Source organism: Rhinoraja longicauda, chromosome 8, assembly GCF_053455715.1.
Source record: "Rhinoraja longicauda isolate Sanriku21f chromosome 8, sRhiLon1.1, whole genome shotgun sequence".
Classification (NCBI taxonomy): Eukaryota; Metazoa; Chordata; class Chondrichthyes; order Rajiformes; family Arhynchobatidae; genus Rhinoraja; species Rhinoraja longicauda.
Window position 1 is genome coordinate 8,288,294 of NC_135960.1, and position 26,358 is coordinate 8,314,651.

Genomic DNA, 26,358 nt, shown 5'->3' on the forward strand with positions numbered 1-26,358 from the left:
GGAGAACGTACAAATTCCGTACAGAGAGCACTGGTAGTCAGGATTGAACCTGGTTCCCTGGCGCAGTAAGGCAGCAACTCTACCGCTGTGCCACCGCTACCAATGACCCGACCAACCTGCACATTTTTGGAGTGTGATGGGAAACTAGAGCCACGTCATGCTGTTACTGAGAGAACACACAAACTCCACACACACACACACACACGCACCATACCAGAGATCAGGATGGCTTTCATCATTCACCTTGTCGTGGGTTCACCTTCAAATTTCAACTTAATTTGTTTTATGCACACTTTTAAAAACAACTTAATCTGATCCTACTAGAAGGCATTTGGCAAAGGTCTATCTTAAAAGCTCTTTATAATCAATATATTTGCATTAACTACAGCAGGTTTATCAACATTTTCCATTACATCAATCGATTTGAAGATTCCAGAGAAGACAGAATGCTGGAGTAGCTGAGCGAGTCGGGCAACATCTCAGTAAAACATGGACAGGCAACATTTTAGAAACATAGAAACATAGAAAATAGGTGTTGCAGGAGGCCATTTGGCCCTTTGAGGCAGCACCGCCATTCATTGTGATCATGGCTGATCATCCACAATCAGTAACCTGTGCCTGCCTTCTCCCCATATCCCTTGATTCTGCTAGCCCCTAGACCTCTATCTAAATCTCTTTTAAATTGGTCCAGTGAATTTGCCTCCACTTCCTTCTGTGGCAGGAAATTCCACAAATTCACAACTCTCTGGGTGAAAAAGTTTCTTCTCACCTCAGGTTTAAATGGCCTCCCCTTTATTCTTAGACTGTGTCCCCTGGTTCTGGACTCCCCCAACATTGGGAACATTTCTCCTGCATCTAGCTTATCTAGTCCTGTTATGATTTTATATGTATAAGAAAATAACTGCAGATGCTGGTACAAATCGATTTATTCACAAAATGCTGGAGTAACTCAGCAGGTCAGGCAGCATCTCGGGAGAGAAGGAATGGGTGACGTTTCGGGTCGAGACCCTTCTTCAGACATGATTTTATATGTCTTTATAAGATCCCCTCCCATCCTTCTAAACTCCAGTGAATATAAGCATAGTCTTTTCAATCTTTCCTCATATGACAGTCCCATTTCAAGTTGTGTAATGCAAAGTTTTTTAATATACATCTCAACCACACAGAAGTGCAATAAAGAACTAGATCCCACACTGTGAAGAGCAAGCCCAAAGAGAATGCCCAGTGTGTATATCGCCTGATAATAAGAAATCATTTTGACATAGTGCATTAAACATGTCCTGCGCTCTATCATCAAACTCATCTCTAATATTCTGCATGCACTATCAATACTTCATGAATCAAATTACTCACAAATATGCCATCCACTGTCACAGTCTCAACTATTCAATTCAACTCTCTATTGAATTTCCTATCATTGAAAGTGTCCTCGATAAATCTAAATGTTTGAGGGACCCAGAGGAAATATGTGTCTGACCCAGATCCAAAGCAAATAACTTCATTATATTTCAATAAACTTGTCAAAGCAAATCAACATCATGCGTGCCTGGCTCTTTAGAGGTAGTTATATATATATAATATAATGTCGTGGCTGAATGAAGGAGGGCTAACGCGCATGTCACTGGAACCAGGGTTAATCAACCATCTCACATTTCGCAGTGTTAAATTTAGATTTCATTTTCCCCTAATTACGGAATTAGTCCACAATAATTTAACTTAACTTTCTTTCTTTTCCCTGCAGCCGTTTGGCTATCGAACACTACAACCTTATTTAACAGCAATCTGAGGGGTAACTTTTTCACACAATGGGTGGTGGGTGTATGGAACAAGCTGCCCAGAGGAGGTAGTTGAGGCAGGGACTATCCCGTCGTTTAAGAAGCAGTTAGACAGGTACATGGATAGGACAGGTGCGGAGGGATTATGGACCAAATGCTGGCAGGTGGGACTAGTGTAGCAGGGACATGTTGTCCAGTGTGAGCAAGTTGGGCCGAAGGGCCTGTTTCCACACTGCATCACTCTGTGACTCTCACCTTCAAAGATACTCTGAACTACATTGACAATTATTGTTATTATAGCACTAATAATGCTTGTTTGTTTTTTATGTGTACGTATAAACGTACACATGTGGACTGGTAGGGCCGAACGGGCCTGTTTCCGTGCTGTAATTGTTATATGGTTATATGGTTATATGGTATGTATGCGTCTGTGTGCGTGTGTGCATGTATATATAGATACATGTACAATCTTTGTCCCGCCCCCTCCCCTGACATCAGTCTGAAGAAGGGTCTCGACCTGAAATGTCACCATTCCTTCTCTCCAGAGATGCTGCCTGACCTGCTGAGTTACTCCAGCATTTTGTGTCTACCTTCGATTTTAACCGGCATCTGCAGTTTTTTTCCAACACAATATTTGTATGTACATGTGAGTATGTGTGTATATATAAACACACTGAACTTTTGTTTTGCGTTTATCATGTTGTTTGCAGTGTACTGTATTTATATATTCCGTTACGCTGCTGGAAATAAGGATTTCATTGTTCTATCTGGGACATCTACATACTAAAACTCTCGTTTGTTATCTTGTTTGTGACTGAACTTCAGCAAAAACGGTATACGATAGCGCGACAATTTTAGGCCCGCCTTACTCACCATTGTCACTTTAGTGATAATGCAAGTAGTTTTATTGAAATCGGTGTTATATTTTTTAAGTTATTCATATTTTTAAGTTTAAAAGGAGGGGAGGGGGAGGGGAGGAGGGAGGGGGGAAGGGTGGAGTGGGGGAGAAGGGAGAGGGGAGGGGGGTGGGGGTTGAGGAGAGAGGGGAGGGGGGAGGACCAATGCAGGAGAGGTTTGGGCCCAACAGGTTCACTTGGTCAATAATCAATAGTCAATAGTCGTTTATTTGTCACATACACATAAATGTGTAGTGAAATGAAAAATTACCCGCAGTTCAACAATAAGACCAATAAGAATAATCAATAAAAATGCAATAACACATACAATCATAAACTAACACCAAACAAAAAAGAAACATCCATCACAGTGAGTCTCCTCCAGTCACCTTCTCACTGTGATGGAAGGCCAGAATGTCTTTTCTCTTCCATGCCGTCTTCTCCTGCGGTCAGGCTGTTGGAGTTGCCACGTCGGGGCGGTCGGGGCTCCCGACATTGAAGCCCCCACCGGGCGGAGAAAACCCCGCGGCCTATTTTAGGCCGCGCCGGACGGTGAAAGGTCCGCGGCGGGCCGACCCAAGCCCCGCGATTCGGGGCGGGCGAAGACGCTGCCGCTGCCGGAGCTCCCGATGTCGGCCCCCACCCAGGGGGCTGCGGGCTTCCGACGTCCACGCGGCCCGCGCCGGAGCCTCCGGAGACGAGTCGCAGCCGCTCCCGCAGCATCCGAAGGCAGCCAGCGTCGCAGGTGGTGAGTCCGGGCCGCGGGCTCTGCGAACCAGAGCCCCAGGTGGTCCCAGGTGCATGGCCGGTGGTAGGCCGCAGCAGGAACGGAGACACGACACAGAAATAAAGGTCGCGTCTCCATTCGGGAGAGACCATAATGCAAGTAGTTTTATTGAAATTGGCGTTATATTTTAAAAGTTATTCACATTTTTAAGTTTAAAAGGAGGGGAGGGGAGGAGGGAGGGAGGGGGAAAGGGTGGAGTGGGGGAGAAGGGAGAGGGGAGGGGGGTGGGGGTTGAGGAGAGAGGGGAGGGGGGAGGGGGGGAGGACCAATGCAGGAGAGGTTTGGGCCCAACTTGGTCAAGTATGACAATAAAACACTCTTGGCTCTTTCATTTGAAATCTTATGAATAATTTGAAAAATAATGGACCAAGTTCAGACCATTCAGTATCCCAATTCCTGTTGCGTTTTCACTCTTCCTCAGAGCTATTCATTTGGGATTTGATGTTGGTTTATTGTTACATGTACTGAGATACAATGAAAAGCTTTTGTTTGTGTGATCTCCAGTCAAATCAAATAATACTAGGCACGAGAACAAGCAAGTCATACGCATGTACAACAAAGATAAAAATACCAGAGTGCAGAATATAATGCCTCAACTACATGGCATTAAAGTTACAGACAAAGTGCAGGTAAATCAAAGTGCAGAGTCTGAAATGAGGTAGGCTGGAAGGTTGGGACTACACTCTGGCTTATGGGCAAATGGGAGAACTGTAGAATTATTTGCTGCAGAGGGCTGTGGAGGCCAAATCAATGGATATTTTTAAGGCAGAGACAGATAGATTCTTGATTGGTACGGGTGTCAGGGTCTGTGGGGAGAAGGCAGGAGAATGGGGTTAGGAGGGAGAGATAGATCAGCCATGATTGAAAGGCGGAGTAGACTTGATGGCCAAATGGCCTAATTATCCTCCTCTCACTTATGACCTTATAACCTAATTATTCAGTAGTCTGATAATAATAAGGAAGAAAATGTTTCTGAATCTTGCGGTACATGCTTTCAAGCTTTTGTACCTTCTGCTAGGTGGAGAAGAAGGAATGGCTGGGGTGAAAAGGATCCTTGATTATATTAAGACACAAAGTGCCGAAATAACTCAGCAGGTCAGGCTGCATCTCTGGAGAATATGGGATAGGTGAGGTTTCGGGCCGGGTCTCTTCTTCAGAGATGATGCCTGGCCCGTTGAGTTGCTCCACCACTTTGCGTCTTTTTTTCGCTAACCAGCAACTGCAGTTCCTTGCATCTCCACGATTACGTTAGATACTTTCCCGTGCAGATGGAGTCGACGGTAGATGATTATGATGGCACGGTGGCGCTGGGGGTAGAGTTCCTGCCTCACAACGTCAGAGACCCGGGTTCGATCCTGACTACGGGTGCTGTCTGTACGGAGTTTGTACGTTATCCCCGTGACCTGTGTGGGTTATCTACAGTCGCTCCAGTTCCCTCCCACATCCAAAGACCTACAGGTTTGTAGGTTAATTGGCTTCAGTAAATAATAGTAAATTGTCCCAAGTGTGTAGGATAGTGCTAGTGAATGGGGTAATCGCTGGTCAGCGTGGGCTCGGTGGGCCGAAGGGTGCGTTTCCGCGCTGTATCTCCAAAGTCTAAAGAACAGTACAGCACAGGAAGCTGGCCCTTGAGCTCATGACGTCTCTGCTAATCATGATGCCAGATTAAATTAACCCCCAAATGATAGTGAGTTAATTTAATTTGGCACAATGGTTCCGCGTTGCAAGATGACACCACTTATTCTTAATACCCACACTGATTATAATTAGTAACCAACTGCCCAGCGTGTCCTGCCCAACAAATGCTGTACTTAGTTTAGTTTCGAGCTACAGCGCACAAACGGGCCCTTCGGCCCACCGAGTCCGTACCGACCAGCGATCCCTGCACATTAACACTGTCCAACACACTAGGGACAATTTCACCTATGCCCAGACAATCAACCTACAAGCCTGTATGTCGTTGGAGTGTGAGGGAGAACCAGAGGGGGAGGAGGGAGGGGGGAGGGGGGAGGGGGGAGGGAGAGGGGGGAGGGAGAGGGGGGAGGGGGGAGGGGGGAGGGGGGGAGGGGGGGGAGGAGTGGGTGCTGCACCAATGCAGGAGAGGTTTGGGCCCAACGGGTCCTCTTGGTCTAGTATCACGGTGGCGCAACGGTAGAGTTGCTGCTTGACAGCGAATGCAGCGCCGGAGACTCAGGTTCGATCCTGACTACGGGTGCTGCACTGTAAGGAGTTTGTACGTTCTCCCCGTGACCTACGTGGGTTTTCTCCGAGATCTTCGGTTTCCTCCCACACTCCAAAGACGTACAGGTTTGTAGGTTAACTGACTGGGTAAATGTAAAAATTGTCCCTCGTGGGTGTAGGATAGTGTTAATGTGCGGGGATCGCTGGGCGGTGCGGACTTGGTGGGCCGAAAAGGCCTGTTTCCGCGCTGTATCTGTATTTGAAATATGAAAAAATAAATATGAAATAAACGGCACTGTCGTGACTGCCTCGGCCACTACCCCTGGTAATGCAAAAACCCCTGGCAATGCACATCTCCATTAAACTTTCTCCCTTTCACCTTATAGCTTTGCCCTTGAGTGTCAGACTTTCAACCCTGGGAAAAAGGTTCTAACTGTCTACCCTATCTATGCCTCTCATAACTTTAGCATAGAAACATAGAAAAAGCTGCAGGAGGAGGCCATTTGGCCCTTCGAGCCAGCACCGCCATTCATTGTGATCATGGCTGATCACCCACATTCAGCAACCCGTGCCTGCGGACTCAATGGGCCGAAGGGCCTATTTCTACGCTGTATCTCTAAACTATACTAAACTCAAGCCCCAAAACTCGAGCCCCAATTCTGGGAACTTGACACATGTGAGCGGCGGACGCTGACTTTGTTCGGCTTATTCTGCCAGCGGACTTGAAGGATTTTGTGGAAACATGTAAAACAAGAACAGAAATTGAATAAACCTGCGCAAGAGACTGCAGATTCTGGAATCATGAGGAAAAGAACAAAGTACTCGGGGAAACTCAATGGGTCAGGCAGCATCTAGGGGAGGGAATAAACATCATCTGCCTATTCCCTCCACAGGTGCTGCTTGACCTCATGTGCAGGAAGGAACTGCAGATGCTGGTTTACACCGAAGATAGACACAAAATGCTGGAGTGTCTTGGCGGGACAGGCAGCACCTCTGGATAGGCGGGACGGGTGACGTTTCGGGTCGAGATCCTTGTTCAACATGCTGTTGAGTTCCTCCAGAAACAGAGCAATTCTCCTCCTCTTGTGAATGTAAATTGCATTCTCTTCAGCGATGTTTATTGTATGTTATGCCTACTATATAATTTGCAAATGCAAATTGGATCAATTGAAGCCTTTACTGTTATTCAGAAGCAAAAATATTTGTTGTTCTCATTTACCCGTTGATTAGGTTTATTGAATTTACATGCGACTGTCTAATTGTAACAGATTCTCATTACTCTGAAGCTCATATTCTCTATTTTTAATGTAGTCTCAACCATATATATATCCATGCTATAAATCAATGAAAACGGTTCAGTCATAGAGCATAAAGAAATACTTTTGTTTTCCTTGTTAATATTGTACCCACTGAGTTTGTTTGTCATTTACAGATGACATACCACCAGAGGTTACTTCTGTGGTTACAGAGATTTCTCTTTAACCCTGCAATCAATATGAATTTAAAAAGGAAAGAGCTGATGTGTGTACAGTATTCTTCGGCGCCTCAAATCGCCCCATGATGGAAATTTGTTAATTCATTAATTTGACAGATATTGGTTAACAGATCATATCCTGCATGAACTAAAGCACATGGAACAGAGTGCGGTGCAGAAGATAGGCAAAAGAAGCTGGAGTGACTCAGCGGGTCAGACAGCATCTGCGGAGAAAAGGAATGGGTGACGTTTCGGGTCGAGACCCTTCCTCAGACAGAGGGTCAGGGGTAAAGGAAATAAGGGATATAGACGGTGATATGGAGAGATATGGAGAGTGCTGATGTACAGCACTTTGGTCAACGTGGGTCGTTTTTAAATATGCTATACAAATAAAATTGACTTGACTTGACTTGAGATGAATTAAAGGTATACAAAAAAGTAACGACGATAACAGAAACAGGCCATTATTAGCTGTGGGCTAGGTGAAAATTAGTTGCAGCCAATGAGACTCAACAAGACTACTTGAAGAGAAGGGTCTCAACTCAACTCGAAACGTCACCCACTGCCTCTCTCCAGAGATGCTGCCTGTCCCGCTGAGTTGCTCCAGCTTTTTGTGACCATCTTTGGTTATGAACCACCATCTGCACTTCATTCCTTCAACAAGACGACTTTGTTGGGTTAGGCGCAGTACAGGACAGGTACAGGCCCTTCAGCCCACAATGTCCATGCTGAACATGATGCCAAGTTCAATAAGCTTGCACAAGGTCCATTTCCCTCCATTCCCTGCATATCCGTGCAGCGTAGGTTTACTAGGTTAATTCCCGGAATGGCGGGACTATCATATGTTGAAAGACTGGAGCGACTAGGCTTGTACACACTGGAATTTAGAAGGACGAGAGGAGATCTTATCGAAACGTATAAGATTATTAAGGGGTTGGACACGTTAGAGGCAGGAAACATGTTCCCAATGTTGGGGGAGTCCAGAACAAGGGGCCACAATTTAAGAATAAGGGGTAGGCCATTTAGAACTGAGATGAGGAAAAAAAAAATTCAGTCAGAGAGTTGTGAATCTGTGGAATTCTCTGCCTCAGAAGGCAGTGGAGGCCAATTCTCTGAATGCATTCAAGAGGGAGCTAGATAGAGCTCCGAAGGATAGCGGAGTCAGGGGGTATGGGGAGAAGGCAGGAACGGGGTACTGATTGAGAATGATCAGCCATGATCACATTGAATGGCGGTGCTGGCTCGAAGGGCTGAATGGGCTCCTCCTCCACCTATTGCCTATTGTCTATCCATGCATCTATCCACAAGCCTCTTAAATGCCTTTATCAAGCCTGCTTCCACCACCACCACTATCAACATGTTGCAGTTACCCACCACTCTCTGTGTAAAACACTTGCTCCACACATCTACTTAAACTTTGCCTCTCTGACCGTCAAGCTACTCCCACTAGTATTTGATATTTCCATTCTGGGGGGGGGAAAAACCTTGTCTCTGATAATATTATATCCTTCCATCAAGTCACCCCTCAACGTCCGATGCTCCAGAGAAAACAATCCAGGTTTGTCCAACTTCTCCTGATAGCTAATACTCTCTAATCTAAAGACGGACACAAAATAGAAACATAGAAACCGGAATGGCGGGACTGTCATATGTTGAAAGACTGGAGCGACTAGGCTTGTATACACTGGAATTTAGAAGGACGAGAGGAGATCTTATCGAATCGTATAAGATTATTAAGGGATTGGACACGTTAGAGGAAGGAAACATGTTCCCAATGTTCGGGGAGTCCAGAACAAGGGGCCACAGTTTAAGAATAAGGGGTAGGCCATTTAGAACTGAGATGAGGAAAAACTTTTTCAGTCAGAGAGTTGTGAATCTGTGGAAATCAGAAGGCAGTGGAGGCCAATTCTCTGAATGCATTGAAGAGAGAGCTAGATAGAACTCTCAAGGATAGCGGAGTCAGGGGGTATGGGGAGAAGGCAGGAACGGGGTACTGATTGAGAATGATCAGCCATGATCACATTGAATGGCGGTGCTGGCTCGAAGGGCCGAATGACCTACTCCTGCACCTATTGTCTATTGGCTATTGTCTATTTGTCTATTGAAACATAGAAAATAGGTGCAGGAGGAGACTGATCTGAATCCTTCTTCTGTATTTCGGAACACCACCTGCTTTGAAGCAAGTGAAATCGCCCCCAACGCTCAGTAGTTAGTCGGTGTTCGATCCCGTAAACGGGCCCGGGATCCACGACATCCATCCTCCAGCACAGAGAGTGGGGAAATTAGATCTTAATTCACTCTGAACCTCGGACAAATTTAAACATAGATCTGGGTACTCATGAGAAAAGATCAAGTCTCGGAGATCTGACTGCTGATGGAGGTGGTGGCTGAGGGATTTGAACACGTCAGGATCAAGTGAGATCTAGCAAAAATAATAATGTGCATAAGAAATCGTCCACAAACCTGTTTCCAATGCCTTCCATGACCTACATTTCTGGTCCCGTACAGGAAAAGCCATGATCATTATTTCAACACTATAATCAGGCACTGGTGGATTGGGTTGCAGGAGGCCGTTCTCATTAGCACAAGCTGAAGTTTTCTGAAGATAGACACAAAAAGCTGGAGAGATGCTGCCTGGGACAGGCAGCATGTCTGGAGAGAAGGAATGGGTGACTTTTTCTAGATTTAGATTTAGAGATACAGCGCGGAAACAGGCCCTTCGGCCCACCGAGTCCGCGCCGCCCAGCGATCCCCGCACATTAACACTATCCTACGCACACTAAGGACAATGTTTTTACATTTACCCAGTCAATTAACCTACATACCTGTACGTCTTTGGAGTGTGGGAGGAAACCGAAGATCTCGGAGAAAACCCACGCAGGTCACGGGGAGAACGTACAAACTCCGTACAGACGGCGCCCGTAGTCAGGATCGAACCTGAGTCTCCGGCGCTGCATTCGCTGTAAGGCAGCAACTCTACTGCTGCGCCACCGTGCCATTCCTTCTCTGGAGAGAAGGAATGGGTGATATTTCGGGTCGTGACCCTCGGGTCGAGGGTGGCACGGTGGCGCAGCGGTAGAGTTGTTGCCTTACAGCACTTGCAGCGCCATAAACCCGGGTTGGATCGCGACTACGGGTGTCGTCCATACGGAGCATGTACGTTCTCCCCGTGACTGCGAGGCTTTTCTCTGAGATCTTCAGTTTCCTCCCACACTCCAAAGACATACAGTTTTATGTGCTGAATGTAGACACAAAATGCTGGAGTAACTCAGCGGGTCAGGCAGCATCCCGGGAGAAAAGGAATGGGTGACGTTTTGGGTCGAGACCCTTCTTCATTCGGTTTAAACCAGCATCTGCCGGTTTTTTTCCTACAGATTTCTGGGCTAATTGTCTTGGCATAAATTTAAATTTCTCCTTAGTGTGTGTAGGATAGTGTCTGTGTGCAGGGAACGCTGGCCGGTGCGGACTCGGGGGGGCCGAAGGGCCAGTTTCTGCGCGCTGTATCGCTAAACTAAACTAAATTATGACTGATAGTCGGGAGAGAGGGAGACATGGAGATACGGAAGGGTGGGGTGTGAAAACGACGGATCAAAGCAGACGTTGATCAGGGAAATGTACATTGGTTCATTGTTTGCTGAGGGGAAGGCCTAAAATCAGTAAAATTATTCAGGAGGAGAGTGAAACAGTCGGTAAACTAGGGTGGGGGAGGGACGGAGGGAGCTTTGCTTCGCACAGACCAGCAAAGGTTGCAAGTCTTTCTCTGAGTGCAGCGCATTTTGAACTACCTCGGCAAAATAATAAAAAGAGCAAAAAGTTGGTGCATTGAACATAAATACACAATCTGCAAGAAACAACCTAAAATACCACTGGGACCAGAGTGTGATGTATAAAGCATGAGCTCTTAACATATAACATATCACAGCGCAGAACTGATTAATATTTAATCTCCTACTTCTTGCAAAGGAAGTGCTTTCTTCAACGTTCCACCGAATGCTTTATATATATATATGTATATAAATATTTTTTGCATTTAATTCCACTCAAATTATCATTTCCAAAAGCGAGTCAAGTAAAAGCAAAGCTTATCGGCAACTGTTGTACATTGAGATTTTAAATACTGTCTGGCCAGTGTTTGCGTAACTCAGAGACGATAGATTCTGATAAAGCCACGATTTATTATTATCCTCAGTGCTTTTCCAAAAACATGAATCGCGCTTGATAAGCAAAACAACCATGAGTTATGCATGAGGCAGAGATCACAATTGGAAATGCTTTTTAATCCTTCGACGCAGGTTTTGATAATGAAAGGCACAAGAAAACACAGGTGGTGCGCACGATTGCTGGACTCAGTGATTGAAGGGAAGTGGGGCCCTTTTGTGGCTCGGTAATAGGTTCTAACTTAATCCTGTTCGCTCCCACTAGGGGTGGCATCGCCCATCGACTGGACTTTGGCAACTTGCATTCATGTTCCAGACACACTTTATTTACTTGAGTTTGGTTGAGCTCAGTGATTGCAGCGCAAGAAACAGGCCCTTCGGCCCCCCGAGTCCGTACTGGCAAGCGATCCCCGCACATTAACACACAATCCTCCACACACGAGGGACAATTTACACTTATATACCAAGTATACAAGCTAATTAACCTACAAACCTGCACATCTTTGGAGGGCGGGAGGAAACCGAAGATCTCGGAGGAAACCCAAGCGGTCACGGGGAGAACGTACCGACTCTGTACAGACAGCGCCCGTAGCCAGGATCGAACCCGGGTCTCTGGCGCAGCAAGCGCTGTCAGGCGGCTACTCTACCGCTGTGCCACCGTACAACCACTTGTGCACAAGGAGACCGGCAGAGTCCCAGTTACTGCACCACTCTGAAATTCCACTCAGAACGGCCAACTTTTTACACAGATTTTGACCCTTGAAATTGTGCGCACTTTCTAATTTCTTATCATCAATAACAATACGTTTTCGAAACATGAATATTAAATGTAAAAAAAATTGTCCCGAATGTGTGTGTGTGTGTGTGTAGGATAGTGTTAATAAGTGGGGATCGCTGGTCGGCTCGGACTTGGTGGGCCGAAGGGCCTGTTTGGGTGCTGTATCTCTAAATTTGTGTACGTGATTGTTGGTCAGAACATAGACACAAAATGCTGGAGTAACTCAAGAGGACAGGTAGCATTTCTAGAGAGAAGGAATGGGTGATGTTTCAGGCCGAGACCCTTCTTCAGACTAGGGAAGGGGGGGAAGAGGGCCAGACTCAGCCAAAGGACCTGCTTCTAAGCTGCATCTCCAAACTAAAAGGGTAGTGACCAGCTTCCTGGGCTAGAATCTGATGGCCAAAACTACGGATTCAGAGACATAAACCGGCCACTTGGGTAGTAACAAGTTCAGTTAGTTCAATAAATTTAGAAAAAAAAGATTCCTACAAATATCCATTTGGTCACTTGTGTCATTCAAGGAAAGATTGAAAATTTGCCAAGGTGACCCAAAATGTGACTTCAAACTCGTATCAATACGGCTGACTGCAATTTCACTGCAAATTGGCCATATCTCTGAGAATATGTCAAGTTTAGTGTTGAGTATAAATTCATGAGAGGAATAGATCGGGTAGATGCACGTGTTACAGGAGAGATGTCATCAATCTGGAAAGGGTGCAGGGAAGATTTACAAGGATGTTGTCGGGACTCGAGGGTCCGAGCTATAGGGAGAAGTTGAGCAGGCTGGGACTCTATTCTTTGGAGCGTGGGGGGGATGAGGGGTGATCTTATAGAGGCGTACAAAATCATGAGAGGACCAGATCGAGTAGACGCACAGTCTCTTGCCCAGAGAAGGGGAATCGAGGACCAGAGGACATAGGTTTAAGATGAAGGGGAAAAGAGTTAATAGGAATCTGAGGGGTAAATGTTTCACACAAAGGATGGTGGGCATATGGATATGGAGCGAGCTGCCAGAGGAGGTAGTTGAGGCAGGGACTATCGCAACATTTAAGAAACAGTTAGACAGGTACATGGATAGGACAGGTTTAGAGGGATACGCGCTAAACGCAGGCAGGTGGGACTAGTGTCACTGGGACGTGTTGGCCGGTGTGGGCAAGTAGGGCCGAAGGGCCTGTTTCCACGCTGTATCACTCCATGACAATATATTCACAAACATGGAGAGATACATGTTCAATATAAATCTTACTTGCAGCAATATCAGAGGCACATCATCCTAGTCAATGCACAAATCATAAATTATACATCAGACCAGAGTTTTTGTTGTGATGTTACCTGTTGGTACGGCACACTGGGACTTCCAAAAAGTCAAACGTTATCACTGTATTTTCTGGCCGTTTCAGAGATGCTCTGACCCAGTCGTCTGGCCATAACAATTTGGCCCTTGTCAAAGTCGCTTAGGTCTTGACTCCTGCCCATTTCTCCAGCATTCAACACATCAACTTCAAGAACTGACTGTTCACTTGCTGCCTAATATATCCCACCCCTTGACAGGTGCCATTGTAACAAGATAATCAATGTTATTCACATCACCTGTGTGTGGTCATAATGTTTTGGCTGATCAGTGTACGTTAGAGTTCATGGGAAGAAAACCAATTCACCTAATTATCACCTTCCCCACAGCTGGGCTCCACCTTTCCTTATCATCGTTGCTGGCTTTGATCTGCCTTTTTGCCTATATTTTATTAATTTGCTCGATGTGTAGGAAGGAACTAAAGATGCTGGTTTGAACCAAAGGTGGACACCAAAACCTGGAGTAACTCAGGCAGCATCTCTACAGAAAAGGAATAGGGGACTTTTCGGGTCGAGACCCTGCTTCAGAATTCGACCTTTTCATATGTCTCGCTCAGTTCCCTCTCCCCCGACCCTCAGTCTGAAGGATGGTCTCGACCCGAAACGTCACCCATTTCTTTTTTTCCAGAGATGCTGCCTGACCCGTTGAGTTATTCCAGCACTTTCTGCCCATCTATGGTGTAAATCAGCATCTGCAGTTCCTTCCCACACATTTCATCTGTTCGATCGCTTTGAGACAGCAAATCTTACACAGTTTGCCGCAAAATATAATTGCTGCTGATCCTTCAATACAGCAGTGCCTCTGTGCCGATTTAAGTGGGCTGTGGGTTAGAAAATGAGCCTGTTTGTGCCTGCTTAGTCTCAAAATAGGCCCAATTTCAGAACATCACCTTGGGACTATTTTAAAAAGCAGCAGTCCATCCAGAGTAAGAAATCTCTCTTTAAGGAGCAGCAACTACACTTCTCGACGCTGCGTAGACTGGTTTTACAGCAAGCTGATTAATGTAAATAATGTTGAATGAAGATATGTACTTGTACGTTTTTCACCACAGAACATTAGCACAGTAAACAGGAATTGAGTCTGCTACTAAAGCTGCTCCCAAGTAATGATTACGTGCCAATAGACAATAGACAATAGGTGCAGGAGTAGGCCATTCGGCCCTTCGAGCCAGCACCGCCACTCAATGTGATCATGGCTGATCATTCTCAATCAGTACCCCGTTCCTGCTTTCTCCCCATACCCCCTGACTCCGCTATCCTTAAGAGCTCTATCTAGCTCTCTCTTGAATGTATTCAGAGAATTAGCCTCCACTGCCCTCTGAGGCAGAGATTTCCACAGATTCACAACTCTCTGACTAAATTTTTTTTTCCTCATCTCTGTTCTAAATGGCCCCTTGTTCTGCCGCAAGGAACTGCAGACGCAGGTTGATACCGAAGATAGGCACAAAGTGCTGGAGTGATTAAGCGGGTCAGGCAGCATCTCTAGTTTAAGGATTCAGCGCGGAAAGAGGCCCTTCGGCCCACTGAGTCCGCGCAGACCAACAATCATCCCGTGCGCTAACACTATCCTGCACACACTTGGGGCAATTAACAATTTTACCAAGCCTATTAACCCACTCACCTGTACATCTTTGGAGAGTGATAGGAAACCGGAGCTTCTGAGAATAAAAGCCCACACAGGTCACGGGGAGAACGTGTAAACTCAGCGCAGACAGCACCCATGGTCAGGATCGAACCAGGGTCTCTGGCGCGGTGAGGCAGCAACAGTGTTCAGGATAGACACAAAGAACCAGGCACGCCCACCAAGCATCTCTGGATGAAAATGATGGGTGACATTTTGGGTCAGAACACTTCTTCAGACTGTAGAAGCTCCAATCTAAAGAAGGGTTCCATCGAAGCATAGAAACATAGAAAATAGGTGCAGGAGGAGGCCATTTGGCCCTTCGTGCCAGCACCACCATTTATTGTGATCGTGGCTGATCATCCACAATCAGCAACCTGTGCCTGCCTTCTCCCCATATCCCCTGGTTCCACTAGCCCCTAGAGCTCTTTTAAATTCATCCAGTGAATTGGCCTTCACCGCCTTCCGTGGCAGAGAATTCCACAAATTCACAACTCTCTGGGTGAAAAAGTGTCTTCTCACCTCAGTTTCCGAACCAACACGTCACCCCATCCTTTATCTCTGGAGATGCTGCCTGACCCGCCGAGTTAATCCAGCACTTTGTGTCTATCCTGAACACTGATTAGCTTGATATTGGTTTGGGTGCATTGTCACGTGTTCGTGAGGTACAGGTTTTCTGGAGAGAAGGAATTGAGTGACGTTTCTGGTCGAGACCCTTTCTTCAGTCGTCTCGACGTGAAACGTCCCCCATTCACTCTCTCCAGAGATGTCGCCTCTGCCGCTGAGTTACTCCAGCTTTTTGCGTCTATCATCGGTTTAAACCAGCATCTGCATTTCCTTCCTACACAAGGCACAGGTTTTTTTACATGCTATCCAATTAAATCATATCATAATGTACGTGGGCGCAATGCAAATACACCAGGTAGAACAAAGGGGGAAATACCAGGGCACAGAATGTATTTCACAGCAGTGTAGTATTACATTTCCAGAGAAATGTCCAATGTCCGCAATGAGGGAAATTGGAAAGGTATAAAATGATGGATCAGCTCAGTAGGTCAGGCAGCATCTCTGGAGAACATGGGTAGGTGACGTTTCGGGTTGAGACCCTTCTTCGGATGGGTGTCTCCCCATTCCACAATCCCCCTGAAGAAGGATTGATGTCCTTTTGTGTGTGTGTGTCCTTTTGTGTGTGTGTGTCCTTTTGTGTATTAATCAGCACCTGTAGTTTTTTGTTTCTAGGTTTGATTTAGTTTAGTTGAGTTTAGAGATACTGCGTGGAAATGTGCCCTTTGGCCCACCGAGAACATGCTGGCCAGTGATAGAGACACAGAGAGAGACAGAGACAGAGAGACAGAGAGACAGAGAGACAGAGAGACAGAGAGACAGAGAGACAGGGAGACAGAGAGACAGAGAGACAGAGAGACAGAGAGACAGAGAGACAGAGAGACACAGAGATACAGAGACACAGAGACACAGAGACACAGAGACAGAGACAGACAGAGACAGACAGAGACAGACAGAGACACAGAGACACAGAGACAGACAGAGACAGACAGAGACACAGAGAGACACAGAGACACAGAGACACAGAGACACAGAGACACAGAGACACAGAGACACAGAGACACAGAGACACAGAGACAGACAGAGACAGACAGAGACAGACAGAGACAGACAGATACAGACAGACAGAGACAGACAGAGACAGACAGAGTCAGACACACACACAAACACGCACGCACGCACGCACGCACGCATGCACGAACGCACGCACGCACGCACGAGAGAGACAAATAATAATTTTCACCAAAGTCAATTAACCTATAATCCTAAGATAGACACAAAAAGCTGAAGTAACTAATCGGGACAGGCAGCATCTCTGGAGAAAAGGAATGGGTCGAGACCCTTCTTCAGAGGATATATCTTTGGAGTGTGGGAGGAAACCGGAACACCTGGAAAAAACCCACACAGGTCACGGGGAGAACGTACAAACTCCGCCCAGCCAGCCCCCGTAGCCAGGATAGAATCTGGCTCTCTGGAGCTGTAAGGCAGCAACTCTATCACTGTGCCAACTGTGCCACCCCCCCTAAAAATAACCTTCACATCAGGAGTTTAGATTAGTTTATTAGTTTAGAGATACAGGGTGGAAGCAGGCCCGACAGCCCACCGAGTGCATGCTGACCAGTGATCACCTGTCTACAGGTAATATCCTGCACTCTAGGGACCAGAGGGACGACCTCACGGGGCAAACGCACCAACTCCGTGCAGACAGCGCCCGTAGTCAGGATCGAACCCGGGTCTCAGGCGCTGTAAGGCAGCAACTCTACCGCTGCGCCACCGTGCCGCCCTTAAGAAATAATAATAATAATAATAATAAACATTTATTTTTTATAGCGCTTTTCCAAATGCTCAAAGACGCTTTACAAAAACAGTCAAGACATAAAAACAAACAGACAAACTATCCTGACGGAGAAGCGGCGAACAAATAGCGCCAGCGTCCTCTCACGTCAGGGTCCGGCAGTAGACAATAAAGAACACAAGACACACAATCACAATTTTTAACACAAACAGCCATCACAGTGATTGCTCCAGGCACACCCTCACTGTGATGGAAGGCAAAGAAAAGTCTTATCTCCTCCTCATTCTTCTCCCGTGGTGCCACGAGGCGATCGAGGCTCCCGACTTTTGAAGCCCCCACCGGGCGATGGAAAGTCCCAGGGCCGAGCCGAGCAGGCCGATGAAGGTCCTGAGCCCCCACCAGGCGATGGAAAGTGCCGCGGCCAGGCCACGCAGGGCGATGAAGGGCCTGCGAGCGGGTCAATCAAACCTCGCGCTTCGGGGCGGTCGAAGCTGCTACGGCTGGAGCTCCCGAAAGCCAGTCGCCAGCCAGGGACCTGCGAGCTCCCGATGTTGCAGTCTGCAGGGCCCACGGCCGAAGCCTCCGAGATGGTAAGTCCAGGCCCTGCGACCGGAGTCTTCAAGGTCGATCCCAGCTGGAGGCCGCCGACTCCACGGTGTTAGGCCGTAGCGCGAACAGAGACACAACACGGTAAAGGTCGCATCTCCGTTGAGGAGGAGATTAGAAATAAAGGTTTCCCCCACCTCCCCCCCACCACCCCCCACATATACAGAGTTAAAAATAAATCAAAAGAAACATTTAAACGATAACAAAGACAAAAACAAAAAAAAGACAGAGAGACTGCCGGTGAGCTGCAGCTGCAGAACACAGCCACTCCCCCTCAAATGCTTTGCTAAAATAGGCTTCCTTTCCATCAGGCACACTGTCGCCATTATGTTGTTACAAAACAGAGCCGAGTTTCGGGCTAAACACCACTCTTATATCTGCTAAGGGTTAAACACATCACACTGATGTGCACTCACTCACACTGACTCACTCTCAACTACATATTAATATTAAGGGCCTGTCCCACTTAGGCGATTTTTTTAGGCGTAGCAGGTCGCCGAAAAACCAGCGACTGGACGCCCCCTATGACAATGTCTACGACAAGCTACAACAACCTACCACCTAGTCGACATCAAGCTACGACAAGCTACCGACAACCGGCGACCTAATCGTCGCGAGTAGGACGTCCATCTACGACCGCACCTCCGACAACCTATGTATGACCATACAGGCGACAACCTACGACATCTGAAGTCAACCTACGTCCACCCGCAACAAGCTACGACAAGCTACGACCCCTGTCCGCGACAACTGAAGACAATTCACGTCATTTTGGCCTCCGGTTTTGACGCCGGTACCTGTCGCCGGTTGACGTAGGTGGCCGCCAATGGAATTCACCGAAGTCAGCACCGGCGACAACCTACGTCACCTGGCGACAAGCTGGTGACAAGCTACGACAGCGCCTACCTCAGGAGACGTCAAGCTACGATCATTGGCGTCAAACCAACAGTCGGCGAAATTTTTTAAACATTTCAAAATCCAGCGGCGACCAGAAAAACGCTACGGCTCTTTGGAGACGACTCACGACCGTACAGGCGACACCCTGGCGACCGTGTGGCGACAGCCTAGTCGCCTGTAGTCGTCTAAAAAATCGCCTAAGTGGGACAGGGGATTTAGCCTTCACCTGTTAAGCGAGGGGGGATTGAATCAATTTAATGTGCACTAGCCTATTGAAGCAAGGCTGACCCAAAGCAATAACCAGCAGTAAAGCTAATTAATAGGCCGAACTGGTGAATACAGTTGAAAACATTTGTCACCTCTTAATGGGGAAAAAACATCGGTCCAAACATCTGGCTTGTTTGGGACTTTGTGGTGGCAAAAAAAAACCAGATGGCTTCCTAATTAAACATTTCACTTAGTGAACAACAGTAAAACATCACAACTGTAAAAGGATTAATCAGATAGGCTCATACTTGTCTATGGAACTTGTACAAACGCGTGGAATTTAAGGAATAGAACAATTAGCCTCTATCTCTCTCTCTCTCTCTCTCAGGAGTTCTGATAATTAACGCAGAACTCTGAGGACTATCCAGTGACGGGAATGCATAAAAATGTTCCTTCGTTCTCACTACTTGCAATTTTTTTAACTAATTTTGGAAAGGGGACTTGTGACAATGATGAAAAATGGGAACGGAGATGTGGAGATGGGTAAACCTTGTGTATGCAAGCGAAAAAAATCACTGTGACAATAATCAATTAATAGACAATAGACAATAGGTGCAGGAGGAGGCCATTCGGACCTTCGAGCCAGCACCACCATTCAATGTGATCACGGCTGATCATTCTCAATCAGTACCCCGTTCCTGCCTTCTCGCCATACCCCCTGACTCCGCTATCCTTAAGAGCTCTATCTAGCTCTCTCTTGAATGCATTCAGAGAATTGGCCTCCACTGCCTTGTGAGGCAGAGAATTCCACAGATTCACAACCCTCTGACTGAAAAAGTTTTTCCTCATCTCCATTCTAAATGGCCTACCCCTTATTCTTAAACTGTGGCCCCCTGGTTCTGGACTCCCCTAACATTGGGAACATGTTTCCTGCCTCTAACGTGTCCAACCCCTTAATAATCTAATATGTTTCGATAAGATCCCCTCTCATCCTTCTAAATTCCAATGTATACAAGCCTAGCCGCTCCAATCATTCAACATATGACAGTCCCGACATTCCGGGAATTAACCTAGTAAACCTACACTGCACGCCCTCAATAGCACGAATATCCTTCCTCAAATTTGGGGACCAAAACTGCACTCAACTCCTCTTGTTATGAAGGCCAACATTCCATTGGCTTTCTTCACTGCCTGCTGTACCTGCATGCTTCCTTTCAGTGACTGATGCACCAGGACACCAGATCTCGTTGTACGTCCCCTTTTCCTAATTAATTAATGGCACATGTGAGAAGTCACTGTGAAAACCCAAGGTATGCAAATAGACGCTACATAAGGGTAATTAATTAATTCATTCATTCATTCATTCATTCATTCATTCATTCATTCATTCATTCAACAAGGGGGAGCAATGTGCCACATCTCCAGTACTCCAGTACTTCTATTGCATGGACAAGCCTGGCAGTCTCCCTGACTTAACCTGGTTTGTATGTTTTACATAGAGAGTCCTGCTTTCCCAAGCCTGGGAAAAAACAGACATCTGAGAAATGTGGACTCCCTCAAACAGGAGACTCCTCACACAAGATAAGACACAAGATGCTGGAGTAACCCAACTTCTCTGGAAGCATCTCTGGATAGAAGGAATATGTGACGTTCCAGGTAACCAGAGATGCTGCCTGTCCCGCTGAGTTACTCCATCATTTTGTGTCTATCTTCGGTGTGAACCAGCGCCTACAGTTCCTTCCTATGTGACTCTTCACGGATCTGCCTTTGGGAATGAGGAATATTCTTCCCAGGGACCTGGCAAACCCCATTCCCCGTCATTCCTCTCCAGCAAACAACCTTTCAACGTACATCGAACACTTGGGATCATGGACCAGGAAGACTAACCTCCACCTTGAGAATAAGGGGTAGGCCATTCAGAACTAAGATGAGGAAAACCCTTTTCAGTCAGAGAGTTGTGAATCTGTGGAATTCTTTGCCTCGGAAGGCAGTGGAGGCCAGTTCTCTGAATGCATTCAAGAGAGAGCTAGATTGAGCTCTTAAGGATAGCGGAGTCAGGGGGTATGGGGAGAAGGCAGGAACAGGGTACTGATTGAGACTGATCACATTGAATGATGGTGCTGGCTCGAAGGGCTGAATGGCCTACTCCTGCACCTATTGCCTATTGTCTGTTGTCATTCCAGGGTAGAGAATTGTATCTAACCATTTTTATTAGTTTTGGTTTGGTTTTATTTAGAGACACAATGTGGAAACAGGTCCTCCGGCCCACCGAGTCCGTGCGGGCCAGCGATCATCCCGCACGCTGGTTCTATCCCGCACACATGGGGACAGTTTACAGAAGCCAATTAACCGACAAACCTGCACGTCTTTGGGAATGTGGGAGGAAACAGGATCACCCGGGACAACCCATGTGAGAACGTACAAACTCCGTACAGACAGCACCCTTGGTCAGGATCGAACCCTGGTCCCTGATGCTGTAAGGCAGCACCACTACCGCCGCACCACCGAGCCGCCCCGCCAACCGGGTTCATTTCAGTGCAGGGACATCATCAGGGTCCACAAATGTCCCCCAATCCACAATCCCCCCCCCCCCCCCCCCTCCCCCACACCACAACATAAATCGTTGTATCACTCAGTACAGTATGTTATTCAGTACCTCGTAATCAATGTCCAGGTAGTCGAACTCTCCCTTGGTTCGGAAGTGCTGCGTGTACTTATCCACAGTGAAGTTCACCTGCTTGTTGTACCGTTCGATGGTGATGGAGTGCCAGTGCTGGTCGTCCAACAAGCTCCCCAGGGTGACCGAGGTGTGACCATTGACGGCTCGTAGCTTCGTATCACCTTGAGGGCGCGAGAAGAATCAGAAAACGCTTCAGGTGATTGTACACACAACTTGAACAAGCATGTCTTCCATAATGACGAGTGTGGCTGGGACACATTGGCCGGTGCGGGAAAGTTGGGCCGAAGGGCCTGTTTCAATGGACAATATACAATAGGTGCAGGAGTAGGCCATTCGGCCCCTCGAGCCAGCACCACCATTCAATGTGATCATGGCTGATCATTCTCAATCAGTACCCCGTTCCTGCCTTCTCCCCATACCCCCTTACTCTGCTATCCTTAAGAGCTCTATCTAGCTCTCTCTTCAATGTGATCATGGCTGATCATTCTCAATCAGTACCCCGTTCCTGCCTTCTCCCCATACCCCCTGACTCCGCTATCCTTAAGAGCTCTATCTAGCTCTCTCTTGAATGCATTCAGAGAAATGGCCTCCACTGCCTTCTAAGGCAGAGAATTCCACACATTCACAACTCTCTGACTGAAAATGTTTTTCCTCATCTCCGTTCTAAATGGCCTACCCCTTATTCTTAAACTGGTTCTGGACTCCCCCAACATTGGGAACATGTTTCCTGCCTCTAACGTGTCCAACCCCTTAATAATCTTATATGTTTCGATAAGATCCCTTCTCACTCCTTTCCACACGGCCTCACCCTATGACTCTATGACTATGAATCAGACCAAGGCAATATTTTTTATTGTGCGTACAATATTTTCTGTGGATTTCAACAAACCATTCGGAAATTTAGATATCCAAAGCTGTTTTTTTTTGATTGAGGATGAACACATTGATTTTTTTTCGGAAGATCTTATGGCTCATCTCACTCTTCCATATGTCAGTGAATACCATCCTTGTCTTCCTAACTATTCCCCCTTAAGATTTTGCAGGTAAAATTTCCATGGAATTGCAAATTGGCCTTCAAACCATTCCAATTGTCTTTCACTCCATAGAAACATAGAAAATAGGTGCAGGAGTAGACCATTCAGCACTTCGAGCCAGCACCGCCATTCAATATGATCATGGCTGATCATCCAAAATCAGTACCCCGTTCCTGCTTTCTCCCCATATCCCATGATTCCGTAACCCATAAGAGCTCTATCTAACTGTCTCTTGAAAATATCCAGTAAATTGGCCTCCACTGCCTTCTGTGGCAGCGAATTCCACAGATTCACAACTCTCTAGGTGAAAAAGTTCTTCCTCATCTCAGTCTTAAACGGCCTACCCCTTATTCTTCAATTGTGACCCCTGGTTCTCGACTCCCCCAGCATGGGGAACATTTTTCCTGCATCTAGCCTGTCCAATCCCTTCAGAATTTTATATATTTCTGTAAGATCCTCTCTCATCCTTCTAAATTCCATTGAATATATATAAGCCCGGTCGATCCATTCTCTCAACATATGTCAGTCCCGCCATCCCGGGGATTAACCTGCACTGCACTTCCCTCAATAGCAAGGATGTCCGTCCTCAAATTAGGAGACATAAACTGCACACAATACTCCAGGTGTGGTCTCATCAGGGCCACGTACAAACTGCAGTTGGACCTCCTTGCTCCTATAATCAAAAGCCCTTGCGATGAAGGCCAACATGACGTTTGCTTTCTTCACCGCCAGCTGGACCTGCATGCTTAATTTCAGTGACTGATGTACAAAATCTCTTGAAGCAACCATTTGTCTGTGTACGCACCCCAGTTTGACAACGAGAGTGGAAGGGACAAGCCTTACCTAAGTTGATCTCCAACGACAGCTTGCTTTTCTTCAGCTCAAGTGTGATGTAGTCTCCCCTTTGTCCCTCTCCGTGAAGCATCACGCCATCACTCTGAAACGTTTTGAACTTGAGGGAGATCATGTCTTTGACGGTACTCACACTCTTTTGGTTGAATCTGTAGAGCAGGGAGCTTCTGCCATCAAGTCCGCCACGTCCGACTCTACGAAACACAAACAGGAGCGCACGATCAGTCAGTTTTCATTTTCAGTTTTACCTTTAGGGATAGAGTGTGGAAAAACAGGGCCCTTCGACCCACCAAGTCCGCACCGACCAGCTTCCCCCGCACACCATCACTATCCTACACACGCTAGGGACAATTTACACACACACCAAGCCAAATAACCTACGTACCTGCGCGTCTTTGGAGTGTGGGAGGAAACCGAAGATCTCGGAGAAAACCCACGCAGGTCACGGGGACAACGTACAAACTCCGTGCAGACAACACCAGTAGTTGGTATTGAACCCGGGTCTCCGGCGCTGCAAACGCTGTAAGGCAGCAACTCTACCGCTGCGCCCACCGTGGCCGCCCTTTTAAAATTATATAATAACGCTTTTTATTGTGCGTTCTGTGGATTCGTTCTGTGGATTTCAACAAACCATTCGGAAATCTAGATGTCCAAAGCAGGTTCAGGCGGCATCTCTGAAGAACATGGATAGGTGATGTTTCAGGTTGGGAAGAAGGGTCTCGACCTGAGACGTCAACCTATCCATGTTCTCCAGAGATGCTAGCCTGACCTGCTGAGTTACTCCAGCACTTTGTGTCCAACCAGAGGACATAGGTTTAACAGGTGCCCTCTCCTAATTCCCCCATCTACAGGTGCCCTCTCCTAATTCCCCCATCTACTGGTGCCCTCCTCTAATTCCCCCATTTACTGGTGCCCTCCCCTAATTCCCCAATCTACTGGTGCCCTCTCCCTAATTCCCCCATTTACAGGTGCCCTTCCCTAAAATCCCCATCTACTGGTGCCCTCCCTTAATTCCCCCATTTTACAGGTACCCTCCCCTAATTGCCCCATCTACTGGTGCCCTCCCTTAATTCCCCCATTTACTGGTGTTCGGCGTGGACAGGTTGGGCTGAAGGTAGACAAAAGGCTGAAGTAACTCAGCGGGTCAGGCATCATCTCCGGATAAAAGGAATTGGTGACGGTTTCGGGTCAAGACCCTTCTTCAGACTTTGAATAGACGTGGAACTAATTGTAGACTTTTGACGAGATCCCCCTCCCCTCCCCCCCACTCACCGTCAACAACAGAACAACAACAACTTCTGCCTCAGAATGCAGTGGAGGTCAGTTCTCTGAATGCATTCAAGAGAGACCTAGATAGAGCTCTTAAGGATAGCTGAGTCAGGGGTTATGGGGAGAAGGCAGGTATGGGGTACTGATTGAGAATGATCAGCCATAATCACATTGAATGGTGGTGCTGGCTCGAAGGGCCGAATGACCTACTCCTGCACCTATTGTCTATTGTCTATTGTCTAACACCATAGTCACATCTGTTGAGTCATTGAAGTTCCTTGGAACCATCATCTCCAGGGACCTTAAATGGGGGGGGCCACCAATCGACCCACACTGTCAAAAAGGCCCAACAGAAGATGTACTTCCTACGGCAACTGAGGAAACACAATCTGCAATGATGGTCCAATTCTATACTGCTGTCATTGAGTCCGTCCTCACCTTCTCCATCATGGTCTGGTTTGGCTCAGCCACCAAGCACGACATCCGGAGGCTGCAACGGATCGTTCGCACAGCTGAGAAGGTTGTTGGCCGCAACCTTCCCCCCATTGACGAACTGTACACTGCAAGGGCCAGGAAGCGAGCGGGCAAGATCATCTCTGACCCCTCTCACCATGGCCACAAACTCTTCGAAGCACTTCCCTCTGGAAGGCGACTCCGACTGTCAAAGCAGCACAAGCCGGACATAAAAACAGCTTTTCTCCACGAGTAGTAGCTCTACTCAATAACCAAAGTCTGTAGTCTCTCTTTTTTGCCCTGGTTTATTTCCACCCACATGTTAGACCGTATTGTTGTATCCTTATTGTTTTGATGTGTTTATGCTTTATTCTTAATTGTTAACTGTATGTTTGTGTTGTCATTTGTGGGCGGAGCGCCAAGGCACATTCCTTGTATGTGCACATACTTGGCCAATAAATTCATTCATTTCATTCATTCATTCATTCATTCATTCATTCATTCATTCATCATTTTTACAATATTCTAATAAACCTTACCCTCTTTAATGGATTCCAAATTCTTGCATATAGAGATAACTAATCTGTGTTCACTTTCTTCTCTTCTCTGAATATAGATTTACTTGGCTACCATCCAACCAACTCAGAAAATTACTCTTCTCCAATGAATTGCCTTGAGACACATTAAGTTTAAGGCCTGTTTCTCTGCAGCTTTTTCTACAAGAGTTCCTTGTCTTGTATTTCAGGAGCAGCCAGCAATTGACATTACCTACACAACTGTGAATGATGTGATCTGGATTAAAGAGAAGACAATTTGTACACAGTGAGCTACTCATTTCAATTAAACACAAAATTGAGAGAGACAGCAGAAACAGTTAAGGGTGGAAAACACGACCATAGACAGATAAAACTACTTAAATGGCTCCTTTAATGTGCTGAAACACCTTGAGGAAATTCACAGAATCTGCAATGTTGTAAGGAAG

At 46.7% G+C, this 26,358-nt stretch overlaps 1 protein-coding gene across 1 annotated transcript in view; it reads right to left on the reverse strand.

The window, feature by feature from the left end:
- Positions 1-26,358, reverse strand: part of LOC144595736 (contactin-associated protein-like 5) — a 970,382-nt gene that overhangs the window by 450,776 nt on the left and 493,248 nt on the right. Inside the window, 3 exon segments of the mRNA XM_078403311.1 lie at positions 21,745-21,929; positions 23,646-23,831; positions 23,834-23,848. Coding sequence (XP_078259437.1) covers positions 21,745-21,929; positions 23,646-23,831; positions 23,834-23,848 — 386 coding nt within the window.